The 25,733-nt window shown below is 43.8% G+C and overlaps 2 protein-coding genes across 5 annotated transcripts in view; one reads left to right on the forward strand and one right to left on the reverse strand.

The window, feature by feature from the left end:
- DEAF1 (DEAF1 transcription factor) lies at window positions 1–24,671 on the reverse strand (the record flags this gene model as incomplete). 4 transcript variants are annotated; one of them, XR_014584722.1, is made up of 13 exons in its annotated part: window positions 1–680; window positions 2,146–2,391; window positions 4,305–4,370; window positions 11,638–11,888; window positions 16,438–16,566; window positions 17,349–17,477; window positions 19,262–19,388; window positions 20,264–20,329; window positions 20,636–20,775; window positions 21,615–21,761; window positions 22,638–22,767; window positions 23,162–23,259; window positions 24,377–24,671. XR_014584722.1 is itself a non-coding variant. In XM_083836882.1 (13 exons), the coding sequence occupies 13 exons, from the start codon at window positions 24,669–24,671 to the stop codon at window positions 576–578; spliced, it is 1,773 nt and encodes a 590-aa protein (XP_083693008.1). In that variant the 3' UTR covers window positions 1–575. The 4 variants fall into 4 exon arrangements, 3 of the variants coding, with proteins under 3 accessions (XP_083693008.1, XP_083693009.1, XP_083693010.1); XM_083836882.1 differs by having other exon boundaries at window positions 2,302–2,391; XM_083836883.1 differs by lacking the exon at window positions 2,146–2,391.
- Window positions 24,670–25,733, forward strand: part of TMEM80 (transmembrane protein 80) — a gene marked incomplete at its 5' end in the record, with an annotated part of 8,158 nt that continues 7,094 nt past the window's right edge. The window contains one exon of the mRNA XM_083836886.1: window positions 24,670–25,362. Within this exon, the coding sequence (XP_083693012.1) occupies window positions 24,670–25,362 (693 nt within the window). The remainder of the gene's footprint in view (window positions 25,363–25,733) is intronic.

Here is a 25,733-nt window from a genome sequence, read left to right on the forward strand (position 1 = left end):
TGCTTTCATTGCATTTTATTTAACAACATGTTATTTTTCACTTGTATTCAAGTGCAGAAGCTCCAATGTGTTCCAAATTTGCCCAGCGCAGAGGGAACACAGGGGAAAAAAAAAGTCCTTTCAAAGGCAAATTAAGAGTTCGTACTTTTTCAAGGCAATTAAATAAACCAAATGAAGGATCATTCCTTTTTTTTAAACAAGAGGTAGGGAGGCACAGGGGAAACAAAATACTGGCAAATCTCATTGCAGCAATTGTTTTAAATCCATCTCAAGAGAGATGAAGAGAATGTTGTAATCCACACAGTGGAGGTTTCAGTCTGGCAAAGTCGAAGCGTCCTCAAGCTGAAGGTGGCTCCCAGCTGGTAGGCTGCAGTTTGCTTTTTCCAGATCAGGTTTTCTCAGTTCCTGCATTACTCAAAGTTTTGGAATAGGATCGGGAGTAGGCAAATGCTATCACAGTATTAAAAAGTCTTTCAGAAATGAGTTTGTTTGTAAAGGACAGACAATTCACATAAGGTTGCCGATCCAGCCGGCTGCACCACATTGTTCATGGAAGGTTAATGAGGTAGATTTGTTCAGACGGAGACTTTCTCTATTACGTTGTCTGTGACATGCACCTCGTCGGTTTGCACCGTCACTGTGGTTGACTCACCGCAGATGTGCTGGTGCTCCTTCCAGTCCTGCGAGGGAAGAGCAGACGGAAAGGCCATGAAGAGAAATGGCCCGGGGAAACCATACAGCCTGCCAAAGCACACTGGGCCCCAAGAGAAGCTGTATTTGTTTGAGAGGCGCTTTCTCCCATGCAGATGGGATGCAGCAGGTCTCTAGTGCTCAGCCACACAAGACTAACCAGAGGCAGGAAAGGAACCACATGCTGGGTCAAAACTAGAAGGGGAAACAAACTAAGCAGAATGCTGGTTTCTCAATCCAAAAACCAACTCAGGACATCAATGTCCTTTAGGTTGTGGAAATTTTACTAAAACAGAGTCAGAACCCTGCTTTAAACACTCTCCTGAAAGATGGCTCGATACAAGATAGCGCTCCTGAAGGGCAGCACCATACAAGGGGTCTTGGTTCAGTAAAGGTAAGAGAAGAAAAGAATTCCTGGTAACACCCTACTACCTCTCAAGATTTCTTTTTTTACCTTCTAGTCTGAAATAACCAAAGTACTCATCTAACTTGTTCCACTCAGAGGTTGCACATCATAGCTCGTAAGTACAGGGGGAATTTCAAGGACTCAGTTACTGGCAAGAGCCTCAAACCAGCCCACCCTATTCCAGTGCAGAACACTGGCCACCAGCATGGGCACAGAGAAGCAATAGGCTGCCTAAGAAGGGGACCAAAACATGACTACTCTGTGACACTTCCAGGTACATTTTGTCCTGACAGAACAATAGGGTGGAATTGCTGTCCTTGAGACGCCTGAGGAGACAGCAGGCAGACTTTGTAATTTATCTGTAAGAAGCATTTGTTCATTCTTTGGAAATTTTAGCCTTTCCACTATGCAGGCAGAGAACTTGACCATCATTATACTTTGTTACAGGCCAAAGGAAACAGTCAAAATTCTTCATCTACTCAATTCAGTTGATGAAGAGTGAACTTGGACAGAATTCAGAGCCATAACCTTGGCTGAACTAAAAGTATCCCTTCCTCTAAAGCAAGAAGTGCCAGGGGTCTTTGTGAGGAACCGATGGGAAACACAAAGCACAGCAGCTTCCTCCACTGTATTTCATATCTGTTTCTACCTCCCACGTTAAAATCTTACAGTTTGTCTCAGTGTGCTCAATTCTTTTTTTTTTTCATTTGTAGCTTCACAAGCGATGTAAAGGATCAGAGAACTGTCCCCAGTGGCACAGCAGGACTGTAGGTACTGAGAATACAGCTTACCAGGAAGCAGCAGGGAAGGGCTGTACAGGTCCTCCCAACTAACTCACCCCCATAGTTCACACAGGGAGGTGTCCACACCCTCACTTCTGGTTTTACACAGATTTCTAGACCCCCTTTAAGAAGGTGTGTGCAAATCTTGGGGCCATTCCCTACCCGTTTGATCCATGACCCGCAGACCTGCCCCAGCGCTACAGCCTTGCCAGCGATCCAGCTGGCACGGTGTGTTTGGGGCTGCTGCGTGAAACCCAGGCTGCTGACCTGTGCAAGGCTTGTGGGCTGGCTGCCGGCACGACACGACCCGTTCTGCGGCCTGCTCCTCTTTCTGTGCCAGCAGGCAGCACAGTCTGGCTTTCCCCACGGTCACCGTGGCCCCCTCTGCACAACTCAGTCTGCAACTCACAAACAATCTTATACCTTCCGCTGACAGAAAGTGGAGCAGTAGTTGACTTTATGGCATCCTGTGCACTCGTTCATTGCCTCACGACCACAGTTGACACAGGACTGCTGTGAAAATGAACAGCAAAGTGACCACGTCAGAGAGAACAACAACAGGGAGGTCACTGAAGCGAAATACAGGTGCTGTAACACGATGTAATGCAGGACCGCTACCGAGGGGCTGAGCTGTTCCCAGTGCTTCTGCAGCATGTAACTGGGAACGTACCTGGCACCAGCGTGGAGACACGGGGCAGGCATTACGGCCCCCTTAGTCCCTGTCTGCCAATATATCCTCGACACACAAACGCAAACAAACAGGCACAGTGGCCTCTGGACACGCTTTCAGAGACCCACTCTCCTCGCCATTTTAGCAGGGATCACTTTGGAAAATGACGTGTACCTTTGTTTTCCTGTCTGGAGGGCAAGAAGCCCTTCAAAACCATGGGTGAGATACTGAGTCATTATGGAAATCTGCCCACAACAAAGCGGAGATGCCTCCCTCCACGGGGGCAGTTTATCCATTGGCCACTGCCAAGTTACTACAGGCTTCAAGTCAGTCTCACCAACAGCAGGTGTGCTCCACACAGCAGCGTACAGGCTTCACACAGGCCATCAATACCTGAGCTCTGAGTTTATCTCACATTTGAAGTTTTAAAGGCAGATCTGTCTGGTGGCTTTGTTAGCTTTACGGTCCTACATGTTTCTGAGGACAGGGTCTGAGGAAGGACAAGAGTAGGGATGAGGATGGGACTCTAGTTTCATCTGTGCCTGTTTTTGAGAGAGAAAAGGGATCTGCTTCTGTGGGCCCGAGAAGCTTACTTCCTTTGCCAGTCAGCTGCATGAGTACACGAGCAGTGTCTTAATAGGGAAATAGGAGACAGAGGAGTAAAATTAAAAAGGCTGTAACAGGAGCACGGGACTTAAACCCAGAAGATGAGATAGGACAGATGGATGAAAAATCACACCTGTTTTTTAAAGGCTGTTTTTGTTTCTATCACTTTAATCTTATATCAGTGACATCAATTAACATAACCTGTATATTTAGGTGGAAATATCACTGAATTATAACAAAAATAAGCACTTCACAGAGCATTCAGTTTCCAACTCATTAAATTACTGACAATCATTAACACATCAGAGTGGCAGTGCGAGGCCATGAGAGGAAGTGTTTCTTGGCTGTGAAAGTATCGTCAGCGTGGTGCTTAACACAGGCAGAATTTAGTTCCACCGACTCCTTTTTTCTCTTGAGCAGAAGCAATCTAACAATCAGCGCCCTGATTAACACCGAGTTCAACACATCTCTGGCTCACACCTTATCAAGGTACCTACAATTAGTAGTTGGTTTGACTGAAATATATCTGTATTCCTGAGATACAGCCATAAAGTCAGGCTACCAAAAAGAGGCTTAGAGCTGCTCCAGCTTGTGAAATACGTCCCATAGGGATACTTGATCAAAGCTGTTCATTACTTGTACAGTACTGGGAAAAGCTGAAAATACGCAGCGTGTGTACTTGTACCTGCAGATCTTAGAAAAGACTAGAATGACACACAAAGCTATGAGGTCTCATATCACGGGTTCTGAAGTACCACGGCTCATATTTCCATTCCAACAGCCGGAGGGGACCATGCAGCTTTAATAACCAGGACAAAAAGGAAAAAAAGTTTCCTATCACACCTGAGTTGAAGCTGCACTGTCATTACTTAGAGGTGACTCAGATTGACTAGGTTAGTCAGATGATCATGAAAGGATTGTGATAACATGGAAGGCTTGGGAAATGGTTCACTTTGCTTCAAAAGGCTTCACTTTACTAGAAAAGAGCATCAGTCCCACTAAAGAAAGCTCAGATCTCTGCCAGAAGACAAGGCCAGCCACAGAATACATGATTTCCACAGCAATAAGAAAAAAAAAAAAAACACCTCTGGATCTTTAAATGCAACACGACAAAGAACAAAGGACTCTTCATAAAATATGAAGAACTTACCTTGATGATGATTTCTGTTTTCCCATCCACATCTTCTGTTTGCTGAAATAACTGGTTCTGATATTGCTGCAAGGAAAAAAACATCACACTTGTTATTTCACAGCCAGAGTATGATAAGAGGGGTTAAAATGGGTGGTCTGTATAGAGGATCCTGCCACTGAGCTTGTTTCCATCAAGCCCAAAACTGCAGTTCCATGAGGACCAAGGGGAACCTCACTCCTCCCTTACAAGAGAGGGACACTATGCCATTATGTGGAGTCAGATGACAAACCCTGAGCGAAAACGGCCCATGACAACTGTCAGTGACAAACCGTCAGTGAAGCACAGCATTTATTAAAACTGCATTCCATCCAGCCAAGCACTTGTTCTTAAAACATGTGACTTAACTGTGTCCAAGGAACTGCAACCCAAATAAGACACTGAGAAGTTAGCAAAGGAAAAAGAAAATTCCAAGGTAATAGGGCCAAGTGCATCTTCTTGGGCAAAATTTTGGTTCAAGTCTATTGATCCTAATCCACTAACAGGCAAGGGTGAGTCTTGAGAAATGGAAGAGCCCAACAGACATGGGATTGGATTAGGAAAAAAAAAAACAGATAAAATTAACACACCCAAGACATTAGAAACAGCATCAGCCATAACCATTTGTCTTTCTTTTAATGAAAGAATAAAAGGGCTTTCAGACAGTTTTTCAATTAAGCTGTCCTCTGAAGGTGAATTTCAAAGCATACTTCAGGTGTGTTGCAGATTTACATCAAAACGGTTCAAGTCCAAAAAGCACCTGCTCCCCCACCTAGTGTCTTGCCATCTCAACAGCCAGTGCTGCTCAGAGACAGGAGTACTCAAACAAAGGAATTCAAAACTGGCTTCGATTTGATTACCTGCTAACCCTGATTTCAACTTCATTGGGTACAGTTAAAAAGAAAAACCCAAGCCCCTACCTTCCAGCAAAGCAGGTTTATCCAGGACTGAGTATGACCCAACATGTAAGGAGATTAAAGGCTTAATTTAAGAGTGTCTCTATGACCTGACATCTCAGTATTTATTCTCCTGTGAAATCACAACCTTCAAATCTTCATGTTAGCATGACACAAGTTCAAATTAAAAAACTCTTTAGGGAGATGGAGGAAGCAGGGAAACCTCTTACTGTTTACTACAGAGGTACGATTTGGTTCTGCCATTGTTAGACAAATAGGCAAGCTTAAGGTAACGAGCAAGACAGTACACATGCATAGCATCCCTAGCACTTCATGTACTGGGTGGATGAAGTGTATATCACATGTATGGAGATTTTAAAATTACTATTTCAGCACTACTATTTGAAAACCAAAATCGTGTCCAAGTCAATAACATTCTCCTGAAGACAGGAAACACCCCAGCAAGCTTGAGATGTGCCTTCTGGTGTAAGAATCAACCCTACCATGTCTCAGGAAGAAAATGACCTCAATTCTTGAGAGAATCATCAATGTCAGTGAGCACCAGCTGTGGAGAAGTTGGGATTCAATGCTTCGTGCTGCAGCCTCTGCTCTCTGCCATCCAGTTCCCTACACACAGAGACTTGGCAGAGAACTGGGCTGGCAGGAAACTGCAGATTCTTCAGGAGAGGATAAAATGTGTTTTCTGTTATGCAGTGAAAGACGAATGACCCTTGTTGAGCATACTGGCCTAGGAAAACTGCACCATGTTTTTAAACTTCTTTTTGGTGAGGAGAGTGGAAATACTGATGGAAATACTGATGCCAAAGCGTGTGGTAAGGTGGCATTTCAGCGCAGCTTGAAAATCTCTGCGTAAATAAACCCTGTTACTACAGCTCCCTGTGCAACAGCCTGCACAGAGACCGCACTTGGGCTGAAGATGCTGAATTCCAGTTCTGAGAATGTGCAGCAGCTCCAGAGTTGAGTTAAAACCCTTTCTACTGTCAAAGTCCACTACATTCTCTACGAACGTGGCCAATTCTGTTTTCCAGTGAGACTGCCAACGAGAAAGACATCAAGAGGAAGTCCGGTGCTCCGCTGTCCTTGTCGGACCCATGGTAGCTCCTTCAGCTCTGCTCTCAGTCCCCAAAACGTGCTGATGGAAACCACACATTTAACCCCCTTCTGTCTCCTTCTTATCTATCCCCATAGCGAGCCCTCTGGTTCTGCCCAGCTATGGTATGAAGAACGCACGTCATTCAGAAGCTGCAGAGAAGGAAAAGGTGCAGTAAGAGAGAGATCAAGCCAGACACGTCCGGATCTCTCACAAAATCGTCTCCAGGAAACTGATAAGCTCCAACTCCCAAACACTTCCTCTGCTGCTTTGGAGGATATAAGCCATTACTTGCTCACTAGAACTACTTTTCTTAAATGCCCAACCCTTTTTAGGTTAATTTCATACTCTCTAGCTCTGAATTGTTTTAATCTTTCTAAAAATGAATTCAGATGGTCCAGCTGTTAACAGATTTAATCTTCCACCTTGTTTTCAAATGAACAGGGTTCCACAAGCATCACTGCATTACAGGAAAAGGCCTATTTCAATTAAAACACTTGTTAGATTTCAACACTGATTTTTTTAACTTTATACAGAAAAACGGTTTAACACATTTCCTAAATATCTTTACCTTCCAGTGTGTCTTATGGTACACAATTTGGAGAGTTCGTGTATTCTCCCCCTTTTAAAGTTTATCTGATATAAATGATGGCTTAATGCACACTCAAAAAAATTACACTTCCAAAGCACACAGACCTTTGTGTAAAGTAGTCTTTAATCCATTCCTTTTGGGCCAATCCTGCAAGTGGTCAAATATCTTTTGCAAGAGACACAGAGCCCTTGTTGCAGTAAAGCCAAAATTCCAACAGAAACCAAAAGATCTGATATATTTATCTACAAGCTATTTAATTACAATAGTGGAGAATCCTCTCTGAACAGCTGTGCAAAGTTCTGACAGAGCAGTTTTATTTAATGAATCCCATGCAAAATGTTGCAATTCAAAATAGCTTACAAATATATGGATATTCATTTTTTTGTAATAAGCATGACATGTTTTGTAAGTTAATATGGTTTGTGGTTTACTTTTCTTTCAGAACACCATTCCCCGAGACTCCTAGGTAACATAAATGCAAGTTGTATTTGGTGTCTCTGCCAACACAAGGCCACACACAGGCTGAGCACCAGCTGCATATGCGCATATTGTTTACAGATAGAAAGCACAAGCTTATGGCCATCCAAATTTCTTAAACAGAGTCAGCTTTGTGACTGGAAGTAACTCTGTGAGGGCTCTGCTTATTAATTGAGTTCTCATCATCAAGGGTCACAGACAGCATACACAAGGTGAAAGGTGTTTTCAGCCTCTTCTTTAGACTCCAGGAACAATTCTGTTTTAAAAGTAATTATTGCAAAAGAAATATTCTCACAAACACTGGAGCTGTAGATTTTGGGCTTACAAATTCTCATTATTTCAAGGACTTGAATGGCTGGCACATTTTTACGAAGCCTTTTATCCAGAGAGCCTTTGCAAACTGGTGTGCAGGCCCTCTGTGGAACAAGTGTTATCCTTGTTTAAAAGAGAAGGCTCTAAGGCCCAGAGAGCCCAAGGACCTGCCCAAGAGCATCTAAATAACTTGTGGCAAAGATAGAAACAAAATTTGGAAGCGATCTTCAGTCTTGTAATTTGTGCAGCAAAACGTGACCCTTAAACAAATGTACAGAAACTAAAAAGGGCAAAGATAGCAACAGAGTGCATGTGAGGGCTTCCAAGTTCCAAATTTTGTGCAAGCAAAACTATGCTGGTGAAGCCTTTAGCTCCAGCAGTTGGGAGTTGTGACCTATAATTCCCTCAGAACGTCTAAGGACATCACAAGACCCTGGCACAAAAAAAAAAAAAAAAAAAAAGTGAAATTATTCTAGTAGAGAGCCAAAGTGAAAAATCTCATGTCAGATATAAGAGAAGAATGGAAGGCAAGTGGTTTTTTTATATATATATTTTTTCTAATTATATATAAAGACAGGCATTTCTATTCCACTGCTGTACATCCTGACTCAGCACTTCCCAATCCAGCCCCCCGTTGCTTTTGAGGACTCTGTACCTGGGTATCACCATGTATTTGGAAATGCAATTAAGGATCCGGTCCTTCCACAAAATTCAGATTAGACATGCCATCTTAAGAAAGAAATGTGACTGGAGATGCTTCTAATTTATGCCACACTTATCATTTTTATGGTTTTTATTTGCTACTTTTAGCAAATCCTCTTCCTGTCACAATTCCTCTCTGATGTTGGCATTTCCACCCTTAAAATCATGTGGACGAGGGGAATAATGTATTCCTAAGACTCCACTGAGCAGTCCTGGATAATACAGTTAGCAAGTGGGACCAGAATGATACAGTGATGTCTGCTCTTTGACTTCACAGATAACAATGTAAAGGCAGCACAAATGTCTCCCCTGCTCTACGAAAACTTGCAGAAAAAGCCTACCTTTCACGTCAGAGCTGTGCAAATTGCACAAGCACTGAACACTGCTTATTAGAGAGTACAGCTTCTGGTATTTAAAGCCAAGTCAACCAAACTGCTGCTGTACAGGAGCAGACTGGCTCATTTATGGTGTTTAATGAACTCCAAAGGCCATTAAATAGTAAGTATAATAAGTAAACACAATAGAATAACTGACATGCAATATACAACAAGGTATATTATAAGTGATTAAAACTTTCAATGCTTCTTATTGTTCTCTAGGAAGAGAAACTGGCACACAAGCTAGCTTTCAGATACGTCTGCTGTTCTTGCTACTTCTCTACACTGCTCAAACTGCGGGGCACTTCAGACTTTCTCTGAAGGGCAGTAAAGACAGTGCTGTCCCAAGCTCTCTGTCTTGCTCTTCTGCCAGAAGGTAGAGGCTATCTCCCTCTTTAGCAGGGATGACAGGAGGATACGGTCAGGGGTGTGGACAGCTACAAGACTGAAAGTGCTTGAGCTCAACATTTGCAAGAGCCAGGAGGCTGAAGGCTCTGCACTGCTGTGAAAACTCAAGACACGTTGTTATTTACAGGCATGGCATTGAAGCTTGCGTAGCCAGCCGGGAAGGAGCCTGCTCCTGCTAACAGATTTCTTTAATCCTGCTATGTATTCAGTCACTTTTCCAGGAAGAGCTAAGTCTATAGCTTTATTATAATTTAATCTGTTGTACTGCCTTTGCTCTGCAGGTCTGATATAATCAGAGTTTTTCATTTCTAAATACGCAGGAACATACTGCCACACAGAAACTCTGCACACTGGCAGCACTCCGGCAGGGAACAAGCCACACCACTGCATTCGCTGCCTCTGCTAATGCAAATGGAGGATGTAGCAAGAAGGTTTCCTGTCTCTTAGCCCTTGGAAGTTTTGTCAGCGTAACGAGCACAAAATACTGATATAGTTCCTCTCTCTTTGGGTCCAGCAAAAATCAGCAACACACAAGGGAGGATGACACCTCTTTTACCCTCTGGTATATCTTAATTACCAAAAGAAACGGTTTGACCAGAGACAAAAAGGGAAAGAGACTTGTGTTACAACCAGGGAAACATTCAGGAAAACGGAGAAACACCTCTGACCAACACAAAAGCAGACAGCTTGTTATTTAGTATTTATTGTAACTACTTTCCGATGCCAGCCCTGTACCCAGAAACATGGAATTTTTCCAAAAGTGGAATTCACTAGAAGGAGCTCAGAATATTGTCCAGATGGTTCCAGGTGCTGGCACACAGCAGCAAGCTTGAGAATTATTATTTGCATATTTAAAAAAATACCACCATGACCAAGTGTTTTTTATCAAAATACAAAACTCTTGGGGAACCCCTTACAAAACAAGAATGATAAGACCCACAAATTGAATAATTAGGGATTCAGTAATTACTGGGAAAAGAAATTCCTCTGGAAACAAACACGTCTTCATCCTTGCCTTGTAAAGTCAGCACTTGGAGATCAATAGACAGGAGTGAATTTAACTCCCATTCCTGGGGCAAGAAGAAATTAGGTGTACACTGAAGTGAGCTGGATTTGGATCAGTGGGTGGGAGGAATGGACTTTGAAACAATGGTTCCAGAAACCACTGTAAGGATAAACAGAAGGGAAGACAGAATGTAAACTGGAAAAAGAGCAGAGGGCGGAGTTAAACAAAGTAAGATGTTCATTTGTAAACTGTCAAAGCTTCCAATTTTTTGCTATCCCATGCTCTACACAGTTTTTAGCAGCAGAAAGCCCAAAACTGGACAGCAGCATGAATACCCATTCTGCCGAGGCAGAAGGCAGGGGAGAATTAAGACTCTCAACGTATCACACACCTGCACATCAAGGATGCAGCGTACAGAAGAGTTTAGCAGAGACAACGTGGCAAAGAACATCAAAGATGCTGCAAGGACTGTCATAGGGGTTCTCAGCAAAATCTTCCCACACACATTTCTTCAAGGCCTCTTGCTGCACACTCATGCCTATGAATTCAGTGGAAAGCTGACGTTAGCAATAACGCCGACAGCAAGAGCAAACAGCGTGGTGCTACCGGTTCAGACACCGACAACGACACGAGTTTCACGGTACATTGCCCCCCACCTCTCTCCCTCAAGTCCACACCAGCAGCTGTGGATTTGTGGGAGAAGGGGAATGCATTCAGCAGTGCATGGAGCCGGATTCAGGGTGCATGCATGTGCTGGTGTTCAGAAGAATCCAGGGTCCCTACCATGCATTAATTAAAGAGAAGAAAAGCAGGGAAAACAGGGCAGTCCTTGTAGATAATCCCCTACAGAGGAGAAAGGGGCCACTGGGTATAAGCCAATACTCTTGTAATGCCAGCTGGCCTTGGGTTCTTATCACAGGACACAACAGAGTTCAGCTTTGCTTGCACAGTGCTCAGCAAGACACCTCTAAATTTTGCTGGTTATCTTCCCCATAAACTCTACAGCTTGCTGTTTTTATTATCTCTCTGTCTCTTCAGGCCATCAAAAGCCCCTTTGATAGCCTCGCTCACTTGACAGAACGAAAGCAGTCACCGCACGGCTGAACGCTCATGATCTTTCCGATACCAGGACTCATGGTAATTCAGTATCAGTGCCTTGTAAATTTATGGACGCCTGATGGGAGAGCTCAGGACTTGTAACAAAAAACACTTTATATTACTGCTACCCAGAGCTGTTGGAATCCCAAAGCACTCTATTCCTTTCTCCGTCATATAAATAACTTAGTTTTATCTACTGCTCTCAAGACATCTAGAGACATTTTCTAAGGGCTGCCACAGTTATAGCCAGTGAAAACAGCGGGGTACTACTCTGTTCACCGCTCAGCCAAAAAGATGTCCTTGGCTGAGTCATCTCACCTCCCCTGGCATAATTACCTCTTTCCTCTCCACATCAGCTTGAATTTTCGCTTGCGTGACAGCAGCCTCGCGGAAGGAGGAGCTGGCCTGCTTGGCCTGTTCGATGAGAGACTTCAGTTGCTGGGCGGTGTTGAGCAGGGAATTGACCATCTCCTCCAAGTACAACCAGCTTCGTTGCTCGGTCACTTCCAGCCCATTCACCACTGATGGCGAGATGGCTTTCGTGGGGGTTGAGGGGGGCACCGAGAGAGCAGGGATTGGGGTCAACACTGAACATAAAGAAAGAAAAATAAAATCGAGAGAGTTAGGGCACTGCATTACCATTAAGTGTTTTTTGTTTTTTTTTTGGAATTGTTAACAAGGTCTACCAAGATTTCCAGTCCAACTAAGTTTCAGCTAAACAGACTTACCTTCTGTGACTCAAAGTGCACAGAATCAGAGCTGTGCAGAGTTAGCCCTTGGGGCAGTATCAAACCTAGAGAACAGAAGAGCATGTACTCTGAGCAGGAATTAACGCCTTCTAGCACTGCTGCAGAGAAAACCAATTAAGCAAGGCAAGCAACGTTCCCAGGGACTCCTCTGTCACTATCACCACAATGTTCCACTATGTTGCCCTTAACTATCACTACATAAGGTTAGAATTCATAGTTAAGTGACCCAAAACAACAAGGCTCCAGAAGACTTTTCTGCAATATTCTTACGTCGCTGTACAGATGTCAATCCTCAGGTTGCAAAATGACAAAAACCAGGCACCGATCAACACCACAGTCCCCTAACACTTCCTGAACTCTGATCGTAACATAAACCTGTCTCACGACTGCAATAAAAACAAGACATTTGCCATCACTTCAAAATTACGTGTATGACATAAACGTGCACTTTCTAAAACCACCATTTAGGAGGCCTTTAAAATACCCTCAGCCATTGCAATGTCTTTGGACCCTTTCATCGTGGCTCTTACCCATGAAACAAACTACGGGCCTAAAAATAATCATACCACACTGAAACACCTAGAATTTTAATAAAAGGTATTCAAAGCCACCTATATCGGCTTCAAATATCCTCCGTCTTCCAAATAGCAACGCCCATTGCAGCTCCCAAACCTCTTCTTGCCAAATGCCAAAGGTGAGAGCAAACGTATACAGTCCAGATGGAAGCTTGAACTGAAGACACAAACATCCCCTGACATTTGCCTTACATTTACTGTGTTGGACACTTTTCAAGAAAGGAGTAATTTCTTGTCTACAGCCCTTTCCTCCAGAAAGATCTTCAGATCTTCACTCTTGTATAATCTAGATCTAGATAAACTACAGATCTTCACTCTTGTATAATCTAGAATGCCACAGACAGGAAGCTAAATATAAAAGAAGCCCAGCAATACTTCTCCTAAGCATACTCCAGGAGACAATAAAAGAAGAAAAATATACCCCAAAACTACTGAGGTGTTGCAGCCTTTACTTTTTCCTATCTTACCCATAGCCCTAACAGTAACTGCAGTTTGAATATGTTTAGCAGGAAGCCACCAGAATGAATCTAAACTCCTATCCTGGTAACCTAACCACATGTTCCTTCAACTTACCTCTGACCCCCTCCATTATCATGGCTCTGCAGTCCTCTTTTCCAAAGCCTGCACTAGAAAATTAAAAGTCCTAGAAAACCAACAACATCAGTCTCTGCCTTACGTTTGCAAATGTTTAAAAAAAATCCGCAGTTACTGTGTCCCTGAAACATTTATTTTTCACACTAGGTTTGCACATATATTGGGAGGCCACAGTGCGAGGAAATTAAATTTAGATCTAGGAACCCAACAACACACAGCATAAGCTCGCTTTCCAGGAAAAAAATGTTATCTGGCTTTACTGGCCTTACTTTTTCAAAATTAAACTCCAGCTATAAACACTCACAATCTGCCACAAAATTAAGTCTAAGACGTTCACATCTACCAACAGCCAGCCTGTAAATTCCTCACTAAATGGTTTAGTAGAAAAAAGAAAGGCACCACTAACTTTGGGGCTGGGCATTCTTATTAACCACAAATCTACTGCTAGTCTATTTCAGGAATTTTCTTGATACATTTAGGTAGGAACTTCAGAATGATCCAGCACACACAAAAAAACAGTATGTAGTACAGGCTGAGAAACCACATGCCTTCCTGGATAGTTCCGCTTTGGCAAGGGAAGAGCTTTTAGTATTCCAGACACCAAAAGTCAATTAGCTTCCTTGATTTTTAAATAAAGAGTGACACATTCATGTGATAAATGCTGGGCCATTCAGCCGATGGATGGTATAGCCCACGGGGAAATGTTGAACACAGCAGGGAATGTAATACCAGAAGCAGTGAGCTATTTAACATTTCATGTTCACATCCTTCAAGCGTCTGCCTTCCTTCGGAAGCATTACTCTTACACCTCTAGCGCCTCTGCTCGGCAGACTGTCTCCAGGCTCCTGCACTGCTGATGCTACCGAAGATAAAGAATGCACTGACAGTGTCCTCGGTGCCGTATCTGTAAGCGTCTGCAAAGGAGTGCCCTGGAGACAGCCGCAGGCAGGAGAGCTGCCACTGATAGGTGCTGACAATTGGTTTCAATAAAATGGAAAATTATTGGAGCCTGATTCTCTTCCTTGAAACCAGACTTAAGAAATTTAGTAAGCAGGAAGCTCTTGAACAAAATGTAGAGGCTGAAGCGACTGAAAGGCAATTTATTCTCATTTACTTTATCACCAGTCTATTATCACAATCCACTTTGGATGTCATTACAGATGGTCACAAAAAAGACTTTCCAGTCAGGCCAGTGTGTCTAAGGTGGCTGCAAAAACAAAGGCAGAAACAAGTCTCAAACCTCTCTCACTGAGAGATGGGGACACAGAACAGCAGGCTGCACAACCAATTTAAAACCTCAGAACAACAGAACCCCCATTCAAGAAAAAAATATTTGTGACTGCACTTGAAATGATACTTAAAATTCAAATGTGAATACTGTCCTGAAAAAAAAATCAGTGTAAGTATTGTCCTGAACAGCAACGGGGCAACCAGGCTGCAATTCCACCCACAGTGAACCTCTGCTTAGTAAGGTATCTGTAGACACACGAGACTTCTTGCAAGGCTGAATTAACGGGGAATATGTTCCAAGAGAGCGACTAATTTCAGTATACTAATACTTTAATCCTTTTCAATTCATACCTAGCAGTTTTTCACACAAGCAGCAAAAGCTGAAAGACTCCAGCATGGATATGGAGAGAGAGAACAAGCCTCCAAAACCATCGTACTGCAGGTCACTCTGTTAGATGTACAACCTTTTTGGACATCATGGCAAGTTTATCATACAGATAAACTGATGTTTTACACACAACAGCCCTTAATTAAAATAGCAATTTCACTCCATTCACGCGTGACTGGTATAGAACTATTTGCACTCAGGTATGAGTAAAAGATAAATCAGTCTTTTATCAGCAATTGTTTGCAGAACAACCTTTTCCACTGCTATATTTCCAGAACAGTATTTATCACAGCCTGGCATTTGATAACTTATCTAACAGGAATTACTTCCGATTCCTCATTTTAGCATAGTTATATCTGCCAAGAAAAAGTGATGATCTTTGCTTCACTGGTGAAAAGAAAATCAATGTTTAATTAATAACATCAAGATCTGACTAAGACTCAAAACCAACAATATTTCATTCTGGACAGAGCAGGAATGCACTGTGCTGCTCTGAATAAGTAAATAAAAGGTCAACTTGAAAGGAGAGCATGTGCTTTAAAAGAGAAAGACTTCACAACTGCACAAATGAATACTACATTTATGTGACATCTTTTTGATACCTGACAACTTCAGTGGGAATCCAAACCTGCCTGTCTTGCATCTTCACATCAGTGATATCAGTAAGTACCAAAGTAACTTTACAGAACCAAAGAAATTAGAGGAGGAGAAGGGCAGACTGTTCCCTGCTGTATGTCTTCCTTAAGCTCAGTTAAAACACATAAAACAAGAACAACACTCCAAGTTTGCAATTCCAGTTTCTTCAACACTTATGGTTTCTATCAGTACATGCAACACTAAAACAGCATTGTAGTTCACTTAATTCATAGGTCAACTCTACAAAAGAAAAGTCATTAAGTTTATGTAATATAATTATACTCGAAGAGATACCTGATAATCAAGGTAACCTGTCCTATCAAACAGGGCTGATTTGTATGTCATTTTTCTTTTTTTTTCATCCAGAATCCTATTTGACCACAGCAGGGCAGACCATCACTGGCACTTATTAACCAGCATCTATCATTCCAGCACAAATGTCAGTGTTAACGGACGGAAAACTGACCTGGGATGTGAGAGCAGCACACCAAACCTGCTCAAAACTGCATCTAGCATTAGTGGATTCATAAAGAGATGTCGCAATTTTTAGAAAAGCTTCTACGATATAATTTTAAATCTCAGCAAGGAGAGATGGTTTCCTTGGATCAAAGGTTAAATAAATAAATATCTATCCACAGCATCCAAGTGGTGACAGAAACTTTGAAGCAAAAGCCTTATGAAAGTCAGGGGGCTGCAAAGATGATTTTGGAAGCAAGATCCCAGGAAACCACTCTGTTAAAAAACAACAAATCAAAGTTCTCAATAACAAAGCAAAAAACTTTCCTGAAGTATGGAAAAAAAATCTGTTTATCCAAATTTTAATAACTGCAAAAATCTTAAGAAAAAAAAATAACACAACTAAGTTTATTTTTCTGCTTCAACCTTTACCTCCGGTGGGAAAGAAGATCACAACATAAATTCAAGCACTGTTAACCGTGTCTTACATTACAGATGTAAAACATACCAATTTTGGGATGAGATGTTGGCAGCGCAGCTTCAGGAAAAGGTGAAATCTGACAGTTGTCCTGGTAACTTGGATAGTGAGGTTCTGGGTGATTGACCCGGCAAGGCTGCTGAACATTGGTATCTTGAACTGCAGAAGAACAACATCATCATAAATCATCGTATAACAGAGATTTCAGACATTTCTTGTGCTTCTTTTACCTCTTTTTTTTAAAGTTCCTATGCTGTATGATAATTCTAAGGGTTGCAAATGGGAAACAACAGAGTGATTTTACATAGCTACCAAGCAAGGCAGCCTTGCCCTGACTTCATCTCTCTCTGTGCTCACTTTTAAAGGCTTCTGTAAAAATTACTGCCAGTTTCCTTCTCACACACCTTGGTATTTACATTGACCAAAGGACTCCAAACTATTGTTCTCAGAGTAGGTTAGTTCCCTCAGCTGCTCCAGCAGTACTCACAACCCCATATAAGAATTAAACTGAAAGAACTGAAATTTATGTTACACGTTTATGTTTTCTTTGTTTTATTCTGGCATTTTTCAGCATTTATTCAGCACTTTTCACTTAGTTTAAATGCTCAGCTATTTTTGGCAGTATTTTAGGACAAACAAGGAGCAAAGAAAAAATGACAGAGATGACCATAAAACGAAAGAAACCAGCAGAGGTGTACACTAGCAGCTGCAGCATCTGGACAAAACATTTAAACACCTTTTGTGAAACTGATCAAAGATTTCAAGCTGTTAAAATCATTTCAAAGAAAGAACAGAAGGTTATGTATAGCCTCTGTGTATGTTCTTTAAAAATAAATCCTTCATGCAGCATACAAAATGCTGCTTGCTACAGGAACGGGATGTCCAAACCCTTTTTTTCTGCTTCTTATGGATGGCAAGCAGACATACACCTGAACCCTTACCAGTGGCTCCTGTGAAAACATCACCCTGGGATGGACTTTCTGAGATAATTGCTGTGGCTTCCACTGTCGATGTGCGGTCAAAGGTCAGAGCACCGGAGGTAGTGATCTGTCCAGAAGGAGTCACGGTGACTGGAAATGGTAGAAGTACTTTCATAATTAACAATCAGTGCTCAGGCCTTGGTTGTCTAGCTGTTGAGATCCCTGTTCTGAATCATCCAAAGTCACAGAACTCACAGACCAGTCAACAGCCTGTGATAGCCGAGTTTGGATCACATCTATAACCATTAAAACTAGAAATGGGAAGAAAAGCCCTGCTCAACTTGTGAAGGTATTGCTGGCCTCCTGCAAGCCTCTGTTTATTCTCTGGGTATATGAGGGCAGAATGTGCACTTACAAAGTAATTCCTCCCAAATCACCACCTTTACAATTATTACGTGAATAATAATTTGACACCTACTTAAAAAATCCAGTGTTGCCACAAAACTCATTAGTTTCTGGCTGGTCCTAATTTATCATAGAACTTTAGCCAGAGTGGTTCTTACTACTTAAAAATAGATTTAAAACACCAACTGTGGATTACAACTAATTCTATGAGAGTTTGGTGAACAAGTTTAATTGTCTTTCTGCACGGAGTGATACAATCTGCTTGGCAAATGCAAGGAACATGTCACAAAATACACTCGGATGAACATACCAGTGCAGCTCTAAAATGTTTAAAACCTTTTTTAAACAGGATTAATCCAGCAACACTAATTGGTAATGGTCTGATTCTGTGAAACACTGCTCAGTCTGAAGGATGTTTTTACAAACAATTCAGTTATAAGACATCGAGGCTACAGTTTCATTCCTGGTGAAAGATGTGGCTGCTACCAAAATAAACAGTCCTGCTCTCTCCAAGTGCTAGCATGAGCAAACATGCAACCTCCCAGCAGCTGACATTAATGAACCAATATAGATTAAAGCTGTTTGGGGGGATGGAAAAAAAAAAAAAAAACCTCTACAGAATCTTTATGTATTTCTCTCCCTGCTGTTTCCAGTAATCTAATCTTGCTTTTGGCCTGCTCAGTTCTTTTTAATATTTCTGTAGCTTCCTCCTCAATTCACTTTGTAATGTTACCGTCCAGATGATGCTAGTGTGATGAGAGCAGGAGGACACATGAATGTGACAGGGAACGTGTGAGCTGGACTAGCTTGCAAATTAATTTCTGTTCTCATACAGATGGTTTGACAACCAAAAACATTAAGTAACAAAGCGTGTCCTGATTGTTTGAGAGGAATTTGCAGATGAAAGTGTCACCTTCTGCCTCCTTCATTAGCGACTTTCAGGCTGTGGATTTCATTACAGTTGCTTAGAGCCTACTTTTCTACGCATTTCAAGAAATAGCACAAATCTTATTACATAGCCCTCACCGGCTACTAAAGGACAAAACCCAAGCTCAGGAGACAGAATGGGGATTTCCTGCAGAGCAGAAAAGAGACAGCCTTCCCCTCAACCTAACCTCAACATCAGGAAATTTCTCATATGTCATTTGTGAAAAGCGTACCTAAAGCAAACTGTGGATCAAGGCTAGGACTCCACAACTACCCCTGCACTGCCAGGGCGAGAGCAGGTAGAGGGGGGAAAACATCATCCAGGCCTGTCTCAGAACAAAATATGAAGCCTACTGCTCACTGGAAAAGGATATTAACATGCTTAAAACTAAGACACTGCTTTAGTTTCTAGAAAAGGTGAAGGGATACTGGCTAAAGAAAAAGAGCCAATAAAACTACCCAATGATAAGGAAGTAGTGCCAAAAAATAAGATGATTTTTCTCAGCTGGATAATTTCATGGGGCTACTGATAAGACACAAAATATCTAGTCTGGCAGTTCTTCAAAGAAGGAAAGCAATTTTTACCACAAGAAAAAACCTACATGTAGTAGCAGCTGTGGCAGGAAGCAGAGTGATATTTTTGGAGGATTCCTTCTTCACAGTATTTGCAGACATTTCACTATCTTTTTTTCGCCGTTTGTATGGTACAAATAGTCGTACGGGGCCACTCTGTGAAAAAAAAAAAAAAGAAAGAGGAAAGGACATTAGCTAAGGCATTTCTTTGGGGACTAGGGGTTTACTCCAATCTCTCCAGATGCAGCTAAGGTCATGCAGTACATATTCCCATGGAAGATACATGGTTTGCAACAAGTGACCAAAAAACTTCTATGGCAGTAGCTCCAAAGTAAAAAAAACCTCTGTGAATAAAAAGTTGCATTTAGCTCCACTCAGCTGAAGAGGCACAGATTCAGCCTCTTCCCACCATTACATAAGGAGCAAAACTGGGCAAACAACTGACAACTATCCACAGTGGTGGAAGGAAAGGGAACAAGAGTGAGAGGAAGACAGGAAGCAGGTCTAGACAACGAGCAAATGATTCAATTCACACCAAAAAAGTACAAAACAGTACTTCAGGTAAAGCTAAATGATTGTGCTTTCATGACTTTAGCGTAATTTTTTAAAAAAAGCAAGCAGTTTAATAGGAAAATACGGATCTAACATGGAGTATTACACTACTTCCTCATAAAAACATTTTTTTCCAGCTCAAATAATTGTGGAATTTAAGTCGGAAAACACTAATAGCTTTGACATCCCCGCAAAGGCATTTTACATAAATATATTACTTAGGAAAAAAAAAAAGAAAAAAAAGAAAACCAGCAACAACTATTACCCGGTTAAAGTGAGGGGCAGATATGAACATCAGAGGCTGCTGCAACAGCACTAGCAGTTCCCTGTCTTGTATCTGTATGAAGCATGGACAAAGCTTGCTGTGACCACAGTACTTGTCAGTGTTTCTGGGCCACTCATGACCTGCTCACAGATGGCTGTGGCAGCTTGATTGATGAATTGTTTTTAAACTAATGGATATAAAACCTACAACTCACCAGAGTCATGTCATCACAGCAGGCAGCACAAGTACAAGAGGCAGCGTGAGGATTTAAAATCCCATCCTGAAATTGGAAGATTACAAATTCAGCATCAGTCACCAAAACCAGTGAGAGCATGCCTGTACTTTGCTTGAAGAGCCTGGCAGCTCCCGGAGAGACATAACCGTTTCCCCCTATGGGCCCTAAACAATAAAAAAAAAGGCCATCTCCCCTCAACCAAATCAACACGTTGCTTCTGAATCACCCCACAACACCATCACACAACTCTGCAGAGGTACCATGCAAAGCTTGGACTGCTGTGCCTGACAGACTCAGTCCCAAATCTCCCTGCCCCTTCCAGCAGAAAGGAGGAAACAAATTTAACCTTACGTGAATAAGGCACTGCAACGGTCTCCCAGCATAGCGGATGCTCCTCTTCCAGTCTTTGCTGCTGGCTCGTCCTGCCATAGCTTCAAATTCAGTGGGGCTGTACCAGTTGTCCCCTTGCTTAATGCACCTGCCACGGCCTCCTGAATTAAATTAGAAGAAAAAAAATGTTAGTAAAGGTCAAGGATTATTCTGCTCTTTTCGTAAAGAAGCAAATACCAAAATTGCTGGACAAAACAGCAGCTAACCTACAGTAACTACCAACTATGCCCATCTGCTGTTTCTCATCGTTCTAGGATAACCGTGCCCATTTACTATCCTGGCTGTGACAACGATCGCGTGAGTTCCAACTTTGTGCTTCACCAATATTGAAACAGGCTAGAAAAAACTACTCATCCACAAGAAGGATAAGTCCTTCTTGGATAACCATCATGAATATAAGCCCATCCTTAATTTTCAATTAAATTTCTAATCCTTCTGGTCATGATGAAAACTCTCTTTCCATGAAGCAAATGCTGTGCAGTGCAGTCAGGCTTGTGGCAATTTCTGCCATCGCTTCTTCAACTTTCCCACAGAGATAAAAGAGAAGAGAAGGGGCTAAGACAACTTAGGAGTCTTATTAGGAGACAAGCTCTCTACTTTCCAATCCAGCAGGGATTCTACAGAGCTTTGTAGAGACACGGTTTTACTTCTGAGAGGTCCACAAAAAGAACATTAGAAGAGTCAGATGACTATCAGGAAGACTCACTGCACAGCAGGCTGTATCTTCACAGATTGAAGAAAAAAGTTAAAAAGCCTCTGAAGAAAGAGCAAGGAAACAAAAGGGCAAAACACGTGAGAATACTCATGGGACTAGGCTGGCTATGAAAATGTCCTTATTTTCTTCATGACTGGCCCTTCAAGGTAATCTGATTATAAGAAAAGTGCATGAAGTGAAGGAGCCATCATGTCATACTTCGTCACACAAGATGGCCACTTTTACCTGAGCCAAGTCTGTTCTTATACAGAATCCCACTGATATTCCGGCACCTCACCGGGAGTTCGTTGTCATACACAGATGGGTCCCAGTTATACTTGGTTCCAGTTTTCTCTTGGACGGATGTTAAAGGGGTAGGAGGAGATTGAGGTCCTTTGAAAAAAATGAAGAGAAAGGTGACAGCAACCAAAAGGCACAGTGACTATACCTTCACACTGAATTTGGTGAGGCCACCAATGTCATTTGGTCAGTTCAAGTAGACGACACCTTTCCAAACCGCTGCAAGTTACACAGTGTACCACGAAAAATTCAGGTTGGAGCAGATGCCCGATGTAAGCTAGAGCAGTGAGTCTGCCCTGCCAAGCTCAAGAATTCCTCACAGAAGGTAACATTCTGAAAATGGCAGAAAATAAAGCAAACTGCTTGTTAGGAAACAAGCTCTTAACGGTGTGCTAAATGCTCAGCTTGTAACCTGCAGCTGTCTGGATCTTACAGTTCCCAAAGGACAAGACTGTAAAATGTGACTGCCTGCCAAAGGTTTGCCATGCCATCTTGTGGGCAAAAAGGAAACTGACAAGGCAGCTGCGAACAAATGAAGATACCATCCATAGTGGCAATTAAATATCAGCAAAAGGCCTGAATGGACACAAAACTATGTGCAAGAACCCTTTAAAAAGAACCCACGTACAGAAGTAGGACATTGATATTTTTATTATCAATATTACAATGATCGATCTGCCTTTGGGGGTGAGATGGATGCAATAGCCCAGCAGCGGGGTGAGCTCTTTCAAGAAGCTTACTTGCAAAGATTAGGGCAATGAATAAGAAAATGAAATACATTTATGAAACCAAAACCAGAGTAAATATTCTTCTTCTACTCCCAAGAAACACAAGAAACATTATGTTAAGAGAGGATCAACGGTCCCTTCATAATATGCATGTTGTTTTTTTTTTTATTTATTTCCAGCAACACAATTAAAACGCAACCCCTCCGGGAGAATGACACTTCAAAAACAGATTGCCTTATACCTGGTGTGAGAGGTGCTGATGGCCCCTTCAGTCCCGTGGTTTCTACAATGCTGCCGTCTGTGTGAACGACTATGAGAGTGGCTTTCTCAGTATTCAAGCTGTCCCCAATTTGGAGGGCCGTTCTCCCAGACTATGGAGGAAATAAAAGAGTTTTAAATCATAGAGTTAAAATACCAATGTATTTTAGTATTCCCACAAATCTTCTCAAAGTCACCCTACAACACTAAGAATATGGCAGTAACTAGGTTAGTTTTTGAGCTTTACACCAAGCAGATTCAAAGCTTACATGTTCCAGGTTGTACCATTACAGAATGGGTATATGTGGATGGAAAGATAAAGAAAAATTCTCAAAGTGATAAGGAAAAACCTGTATGTACACCAGCAGATGGTTTTGAGCCTTAATGCCTGTATACAGCAATGAAAACACATTTTTGACCTTACTTGCACACAAACTGAGCTCTCCATTTACACTAAGAAAGCATGTAGGACTTTGCTAAGGCCCTCAAATGAAAGGCCAGACTTACCAGCACATGTCCTGAAATTGAAGCTGCATTTGCCACAGATGTGGTGAAAACATTGTCTGCGGAGGCACCGACGTTGGCTACTGTTACTGTGGTGACTTCTGAAACATAAATCAGAAATTCTGCTGTGTCCAGGGAGCCCGATTACCAGTTAAACATCAAAAGATATAACTGCATTTCCTTCTTCTTTCATATTGAGCATCTGTTTAATTTTTCATGACACCTTTAAGTCGTTATAAATCCAATCACTCTGATTTTTATTAAGTTTTGGGTTGAACGTAGAATGCTTTGGGTTGGAAGCGAACCATAAGGACCATCTGGTTGCAATCCTCCTGCCATGGGCAGGGAAATCTCCCACCAGACCAGGTTGCTCAAAGCCCCATTCAGCCTGGCCTTGAACACCTCCAGACTACCGCTAGAACACCAACATGCTTTAACCTCCTTGAGAACGTAACAGTACCATCAGTATGTGATGTACTAAGTGGAAAATGAATACTCCCTCTTTGCTAAAAAAAAAAAAAAAAAAAGGTGATTTTTTTATTAAAAAAGGTGACTGGCAAGCATCAAAATAAGAACTGACCGTGCCTCTGACACGTTAATTTTTAGACTACTGTTTGTTACCTATATACCTTATCCAGTCAAAAACTCTTAAACATTTGGCTGTAACTTGGATATGATATATACCACATCTGACTGCCTACCTAAAACCAGGGATTCTTCCACACCTTGCATAGGGTAAAAGTGAAAAAAAACAACACTGAAGCTCATGTGTACAAGGAGATAACAATCCAGGTACTGCGGGGTCTGATACTACCTGCGTTACCAGAGCATGCTTCCAGAATTCTGCATATTTCAGGGCACTTTTAAGTGGGAGATTTGCACACAGGGTCAAAATAACTTTAGACACCAACGGGAGGCTCCCGCTCCTTTCACTTTGCGGGGTGAGAACTGCGCGTAGCGTGAAGCCGGTGCAACTTTCTACAAGTCTGGGCGTCAGCACAGCTTTAGCGTAAACCTGGGACTTGTTCACCATGTTACCAGGGGCAATAAACTTCATCGGATCCCCTCAGCAACAGAACTGCGGACACCGCAGCGAGCGGGAACCGGCAGCAGCAACACCCACCGCCCCGTCCGCCCCTCACTGAGGCGCCGCCGGGGGTGTGCGTGTGGAGGGGCGAGTGAGGGGAGCTGCGCATGCGCGCTGCCGCCCGCCCTGACCTGCGAAGGCGGCGGCCTCGTCGGCGCTGGGCAGGGCCCCGGCCGCCATCTCGAGGTGTTGGGCGTCCGCCGCCATCACCGTCACGGCCGTCACCCGCGCCGCCTCTTCCTGCCGCCGCTCCGCCTTCGCCTCCGAGGCCGCGGGCTGCGGCTGCTGTGGCGGCCCCCGCTGCTGCTGTTGTTGTTGTTGTTGTTGTTCGGGTCCTTCCGCGGCCGCCGCCGCCGCCACTGCGGCAGCCGCTGCCGCCGCCTCCGCTAAGCCCAGCTGCTTGGCCGCCGAGTCGGCGTCCTCCATGCGGGGCGGCCCGGGAGGGTTTGGGGGACGGGGGGGAGCGGGACCCAGCCCGCCCGAGCGGCCCCGACCCCCGCCGAGAGGGCCCCGGGACGTTGGGGGGGGTCCCCCCGAGGCCACTCGGGCGCTCGGCGGAGGGCGGCCGAGCGGTTCCGAGCTGAGCCGAGCGTTTCCGAACGTGCTCCCCTCGGGCGGGCCGAGCGCTTCCGAGGGGACCCGAAGCGTGCCGAGCGTTGTCGGGCCTCGTCCGATGGCTCCCGACGAGCGAGGCCCGCGCTGCCTGCCGGCTGGCCAATCCCAGGGCGGGACGCGGCCGAGGCCGCGGCCCGAAGCGATACCTGACAGCTCGGGCTCCCCGCCCGAGCGCGCCCGAACAGGGCCGAGTCCCCGAGCGGTCCGGCCAGCGGGGTCGAAGAATCCCGAACCCGCTCGAGTCTTTTCCGATCTCGCCCGAAGGCGGCTGAGGCGGTCGCGAGGAAAGCCGAGCTCTTCCGAACCTCCTCCGAACGCCTTCGCCGGCCCGAACGGCGGCGCCCGAACGGGCACTGCCCGAAGCCGCCCGAAAGCGACCGAACCGGGCCGAACGCTCCGATCGCAGCCGAAGAGCGAGGGGCGGGGCGGGGCCGCGCGGGGGCTGCCGGGACGCTGGAGGACCGCTGGGGGCGGGCGGCTGACATGGCGGCGGCCAGGCGAGGTGAGCGGTGTGGGCCCTCCGCCGCTCGGGGCCTTCCCTCGTCCCCCTTCCATACGGGGCCTGTGCCCGGTGCTTTCCCTACACCGTTTTTTTCCCGCCGTTGTTAAGGCCGCGGGAGGGAGCTCTGGCGGAGGGAGGGCTCTCCTAGCCCCAGGCCGTGTCGCGACAGTCACGACATGGCGCCGCGGGAGGGGAGGCCCACGGGGGCAGAACAGCAGCCTGAAGGAGGCGAGAATTTTGCCTTGCGATCATCGCACCGGGCGATTTTAACTGCAGCTGGGGCTGCCTGTATGCCCTTAATACAGTTCTGGCACTAAAATCAAACAAACAAACAAAAATCACATACTTTTTCCTTTTTTAAAGAAAACTGA

The sequence above is a fragment of the Anser anser genome (genome assembly GCF_964211835.1).
Source record: "Anser anser genome assembly, chromosome: 5".
NCBI lineage: Eukaryota > Metazoa > Chordata > Aves > Anseriformes > Anatidae > Anser > Anser anser.